This window comes from Aythya fuligula, chromosome Z (genome assembly GCF_009819795.1).
Source record: "Aythya fuligula isolate bAytFul2 chromosome Z, bAytFul2.pri, whole genome shotgun sequence".
Lineage (NCBI taxonomy): Eukaryota > Metazoa > Chordata > Aves > Anseriformes > Anatidae > Aythya > Aythya fuligula.
The window spans coordinates 31,656,104-31,662,166 of NC_045593.1; the positions used below are offsets into that span (position 1 = coordinate 31,656,104).

General features: G+C 39.4%; 1 protein-coding gene across 1 annotated transcript; it reads left to right on the plus strand.

Annotated features, from left to right (window-relative positions):
- The first annotated feature begins 1,316 nt into the window (after positions 1-1,316).
- Positions 1,317-2,538, plus strand: LOC116500726 (tyrosine-protein phosphatase non-receptor type 2-like). The gene is given in 1 exon segment (XM_032205916.1): positions 1,317-2,538. A coding segment is annotated over 1 exon segment (1,167 nt). The 5' UTR covers positions 1,317-1,328; the 3' UTR covers positions 2,496-2,538.
- The last annotated feature ends 3,525 nt before the right edge of the window (positions 2,539-6,063 follow it).

Genomic DNA, 6,063 nt, shown 5'->3' on the forward strand with positions numbered 1-6,063 from the left:
CAACAGCATCCCAGCTTGTATCAAGAACTTTGTAATCAGCAGGACCAGGGAGGTGATCATCCCCCTGTACTCTGCTTTAGTGAGGCTGGACCTTTATTACTGTATTCAGTTTTGGGTCCCTCACTTCAAGAAAGACAAAGAGGCCCTGAAGCATGTTCAGAGAAGGACTACAAAACTGGTGAAGGGCCTGGAACACAAATCTTATAACGAGTGGCTGAGGGAGCTGAGGTTGTTTAGTCTGGAGAAGAGGATGCTCAGGGGAGTTTATTGCACTCTAAAACTAACTGAAAGAAAGGTGCAGGGAGCTGGAGATTGACCTCTTCTCACAAGTGACTACTGATAGGACAAGAAGGAAGGCCTCCAGTTGTGACAGGACAGGTTTAGTTTGGAAATTAGAAGACATGTTATTAGAAGACAAGTTATGTCCTCAATATGAGAGATGAAGTTAGGCCCTCAGTAAGGGAGAATGAAGTTAAATCTTCAATAAAGCAGTAGCAGTTACTGATCGTGAAAGAAACCTGTCTGTGTGGTCCTTTTCACAACATGTAGATGCAACTTTCAAGTGTAATGTAGTATATAGCTGAAGGAGAAATTAAGAAGGACCTGTGCCACCAGTGATGCCTAAGAAACAGTTGATATGTCTGTCATAATATTTTGAATTCAACAGAAGCAACAAACAGTTTCCAGGTATAAACTTGCCAAGGCAAATCATAAATTACACTTAAGGGAAAAACTGCTACTTCATTAATTTGTTGCCTAATTAAAGTTTATTTCAGGTACAGTGAAACATTTATAGGGTTACTGAAAGTATAAAGTTCAATAAAGCATAAATGAAGTCAAACAACAGTGCATTTGGCATGTAAGAGTTCACTTGTGATATATTGTTTATGATGTTAAATATATTTCATACTACCCTCTAATGCCACAAAGCCCCAGACTTACGTAACTTCTTTACTAGGAGCAACCAAGTACATTTCTTTGGAGGCATTCGGTAATAAAACATTATATTAATTATAACAAAACAAAACAAATTTTCTGATTAAGACAATAGCAAAAATTATTCTGTCACATCATAAAGGGCAGATTACATATCTCAGGTGGTCTTTCTTGGTTACAATTATGACTCTTCCTCCTTCCAAGTAACAATAAATCATATCAGATGTGACCCTATGTGCGCGGGCAGCGGCGGCGGCGGGGCGGAGCGGAGCGCGCTCGGCCGCTCCCCGGGGGTGGGCAACTCGGCGGCCGCCGGGCCAGCTGGCGCTCCGGCCGCTCCCCCTAACGCCGCCACCGGCACCGCTACCGGCAGCAGCAGCAGCAGCAGCGCCATGTCCGCCGCCATCGAGCGGGAGTTCCAGGAGATCGACGCCACGAACGACTGGCAGGCGCGATACCTGGAAATTCGACATAAATCCAGTGACTACCCTCATAGAGTTGCAAAATACCCAGAAAACAGAAATCAAAACAGATATAGAGATGTTAGTCCATATGATCACAGTCGAGTAAAACTGCAGAACACAGAAAATGACTATATCAATGCAAGCCTAGTGGTCATAGAAGAAGCCCAGAGATACTATATTTTAACACAGGGTCCACTGCCTAATACATGCTGTCATTTTTGATTAATGGTATGGCAACAAAAAAACAAAGCAGTTGTCATGCTGAACAGGATTGTTGAAAAAGAATCGGTGAAATGTGCACAGTATTGGCCAACAAAAGAAGAGGATGTTATGACATTTAGTGAAACAGGTTTCCGTGTGAGGCTAGTATCAGAAGATGTCAAATCCTATTACACAGTGCATCTACTTCAATTAGAAAATATCAACAGTGGCGAGTCCAGGATGATATCTCATTTTCATTATACTACGTGGCCAGATTTTGGAGTTCCTGAATCCCCAGCTTCATTCCTCAACTTCCTTTTTAAAGTCAGAGAATCTGGCTCACTAAGTCCTGAGCACGGACCTGCAGTAGTTCACTGTAGTGCGGGGATAGGACGATCCGGCACGTTTTCATTAGTAGACACTTGTCTTGTTCTGATGGAAAAAAAGGACCCATTTTCTGTAGATATTAAGAAGGTATTACTGGATATGAGAAAATACCGAATGGGACTTATTCAGACACCAGATCAACTAAGGTTTTCATATATGGCTGTAATAGGAGCAAAGTTTATAATGGGGGATTCAACTATACAGAAACGGTGGAAGGAGCTCTCTAAGGAGGACCAAGCACCAGGTTGTGAGCAGTCTCCTCCACACCCAGCCAAAATAACCACAGAGAAGTACAATGGGAACAGCATAGGCCTGGAGAGCAAAGATCAAACGGAGAAAAATACTGACCTGCCCTCTAAAGTTCAAGATGGAAACATTGAATGTACTGTCCGAAAACGGCTGCGAGAGGATAGAAAAGCTAACACGGCACAGAAGCTGCAGCAGATGAAGCAGAAGCTAAATGAGACTGAAAGAAAAAGAAAAAGGCCGAGACTGACTGACACCTAAGCCTTCGCGACTTGTGAATATTCTGCAGCTATAAACTGCAAATTATTGACATGCAAAGTGAGACATGAGCCCCTCTTCGGGAACAAAAGTGGGGTCTGTTAAATACCAAGAAGACCTCAGTTATCTGTTTACAGCATAAACTACAGCGAGGGGATGAAGAACACCACCAGCATGCTACTTTGCAAAACAAAATAATTTGCTGTCTTGTGTTTTTATAATGCCTGTATTAATGTAGAAAGATGTAAAAGAAATAAATTAGGAAATATTTTGTTTTGTACTGCCATTCTTATTGTATTTTATACGTTTTTGGCAGCATTAAATATTTTTTTAAATCGACAACGTTCTGTTGTGTGCGCATTATGTTAGGAAGAAACTGTTAAGAGCCTGTTTGGAGCAAGCAGAAATGTTTCACCTTCAGGTTTTCTGATACCCTATCTTAACTAGAAAATTGTGAAATATTCTGATTAGAATGGGCTTTATGCAAATATTTTTAATTATTCCAATGCTAACTGTTGTAGTTTCAGCTGGGAGGAGCACTTGCACATTTCTTTTGTAATGCAGCACTAAGAATATTGTTTTATTAATCTGACCAGTTGGTTTGGTAATCCTTATGTTTGCTATAAAATACTCACAAAACGTTCAGAATAATGCTGGGAGGGGAAATGTTTTGTTGTTCATCCTTTAGTGGAAGGGAAGCTGGGAAAGCTGGAGCTACCCCAGCATGCCCAATGAATGGTGCTGAGGGCGAGGTGCAAAGCACCCAGTCAATGGAGTCATTAATTAAATGGGTTTTGGATTGTGCAAAAAAAATTATTAAAAATTAAACAAACAAACAAAAAAAAGGTTTAATGGGGACTGCTAGCGTTAGGACAGAGGTTGGACTCGATGATCTTGAGGTCTCTTCCAACCTAGAAATTCTGTGATTCTGTGATTCTGTGATATTTCATATATAATGACAGGACGGAAGACAAATCTGTTCTGACATAATTTGCAAATTCTGAAATTAGGTAACATTGGAAATTCTGCCATTCCTATATTTCTTTTTCCTGTCACTCACATGTTCTGGATTCGTGAAGGTGATTTATGGTCATGTACAAAAGCGTTGGCATAAATCCTGAGTATTGAGTAGGACTATAACAAACCTGTTGTTACCTGCACAAGAAAATATTCATGGATCAACTACTTTTACAAAGGATGGTAAATAAAAGACAGGTATCTAACTATAGTTTCTACACATTTGGTTAAGAAACTTTGGTGACAAAACTTGAAAATGAGGGCATGCTTTGCTTGATACCCTATATCAAAAGAATGGTGAAATATCTGACAACCAACAAGGAAGTCAATCTCTTGAATGAACTTCTACACACACACACTCACACAAAATAAAAAATAAAAAATAAAGGAAATGCCTGGGGTGAAGCCTACCTGAAGGATCAGACAATAGGACGTACTATATTTGCCAATTTCTAGCTGACCAGATTAGTGAAAAGTCAGTTAGAAAACAATGCTGTCTTTCACAGGTGTCCCTAACAGCATCTTTCTGGACAAATTGATCAGTTATGAGATAAACAAGTTAATGCTATGCCGAGTGATGAAATAGCTCAATGGTAGAGTTCAAAGTCTGGTAGTGAATGGGGCTGCATCCAGCTGGCAGACAGTCCCTTGCAGTGTTCCAAGCAGTAACATGAAATTCAACTAAGGTTCTGCATTGTAGTTCTGGGATAGAGTAATGCCAGACACAAGTACAGACTAGGAGATGAGTGGCTGGTGAGCAGTGCTGCAGAAAGGAATCTGGGAGTGCTGGTTGACAGCCTGCTTGATATGAGACAGCAGTGCTCCCTAGCCAAGAAAGCAAACAACATTTTGAGGTACATTAAGCACCGCATACTCAGCTAGTCAAAAGAGGCGATCGTCTTACTGTATTTAGCACTGGTATGGCCTCACTTTGAATATTATGTGTAGTTCTGGGCTCCTCATTATAAAAAGGATATTAATATTATCAAATGTGTTCAGATGACAACAAAAAAGCTGGAAAAAGGATTGGAGGGCACGTCCTATGAGGAGAGGCTGAGAACACCTGCGTTGCCTAGTCTGGAGAAAAGGGAGCTAAGAGGTGGCCACATTACTCTCTACAACTTCCTGAAGAGGGGAAATGGAGAGGGAGGTGCTATTCTCTTCTCTCCAGTAAGTGATGACAGGACACAAGGGAACAACACAAAGCTGTACCAGGGGAAGTTCAGACTCATTGTATCAAGAAAGTTTTCATTAAAATAGCTCCAATACCACCAAAATGGGAGAGGTAGAGACCAAAACTGAGGTCCAAATGCAGCTAAGCAAAGGAAGCTATATGTATAAGATCATTAAAAATGGGCATCTGACAAATGCAAGAGAATAGATTGTGGACAAAACAACTCTTCACATGGTGGGCTGTTTATGAACATAATGACTGGAAATCTAGCCAGTACACCTGCTTATCAAAAAAGCGCAGTGACTGTAAGAGAAGACAAGTGTGTTAATTATGAATGTGCTTGTCTATGACACTTCAAAAGAGGAGCAGAATATTGACACAAAACCAAGAATCACTGCTGCACAACCTTTCTCAGGATCAGGTCTTCTTTCAGAAAAGGAAGGTAAAGTATCTGGGAAATTTAACTTGTACTATACTGTCTATAAAGAGAGATCAAAAGCGTACACTTATTTTCACATTGTGGAGCTTGGCTTATAAGCACTTCTGGATTTTCCAGTAATAACAAGCATAAATGTAGAATCAATACTGTAAAGCAGGAAGAAGTGAATGCTGACATGTTTACAGCATACCATCCTGTATTTGAAGGGCTTGGTTATATTCCAGGAAAACAAACCATACAAATGAACTCAAATGTTATTCTACTACAAAAGTACTAGGTAAGGTAATGGTGACATTACAAAGTAAAATAAAAAGACAGCTAAGTTGTATTGGAGTACAGCAAGCCAGGGAGAAAGACTGAGAACATAAAAATTACAGAGACTTAATGGAGATTACTGATAGGTCTGGAAGAACTGATATAATATCATGTCCACCTCCTTGAAATTTTATTGGGGGTACAAGGCAAAAATGAAGTGACTACTTACTGTTGGAGAAATATCAAACATTAGGAAATGGAAAATTATTAACAACTACATAAAAAACTAGAAGGGCTTTTGATAATTATATTGGCCAAAAAAATAGCAAAAGCAGAATGGAATGTGTGACTACAAATTCTTAACACACTTTTTAGAAAAGTCATGCTTGCCAGACAGCTGTTTGTTATAAAATAAACTGATGTTTACTCTATTGTAAAGTGGCAAAACTTTGAAGACTATCGCATTAGATTGTATTTGTCCAAGAGAGACAATAAAGGGGAAAACATTTTCAAAGCATTAAATTTCTGAGTCACATTTGGTACTGTAAAAATTACAATCAGATGTTTCTAATACAAAAATACCTCAAAATTATTTTATCTGCAAGTAGTATATATTTGCAAAGATTTTTTGAAACAGTTAATAATCTGGAGAAATTTTACAATTAAAATCCTGTACTATGGTCTTT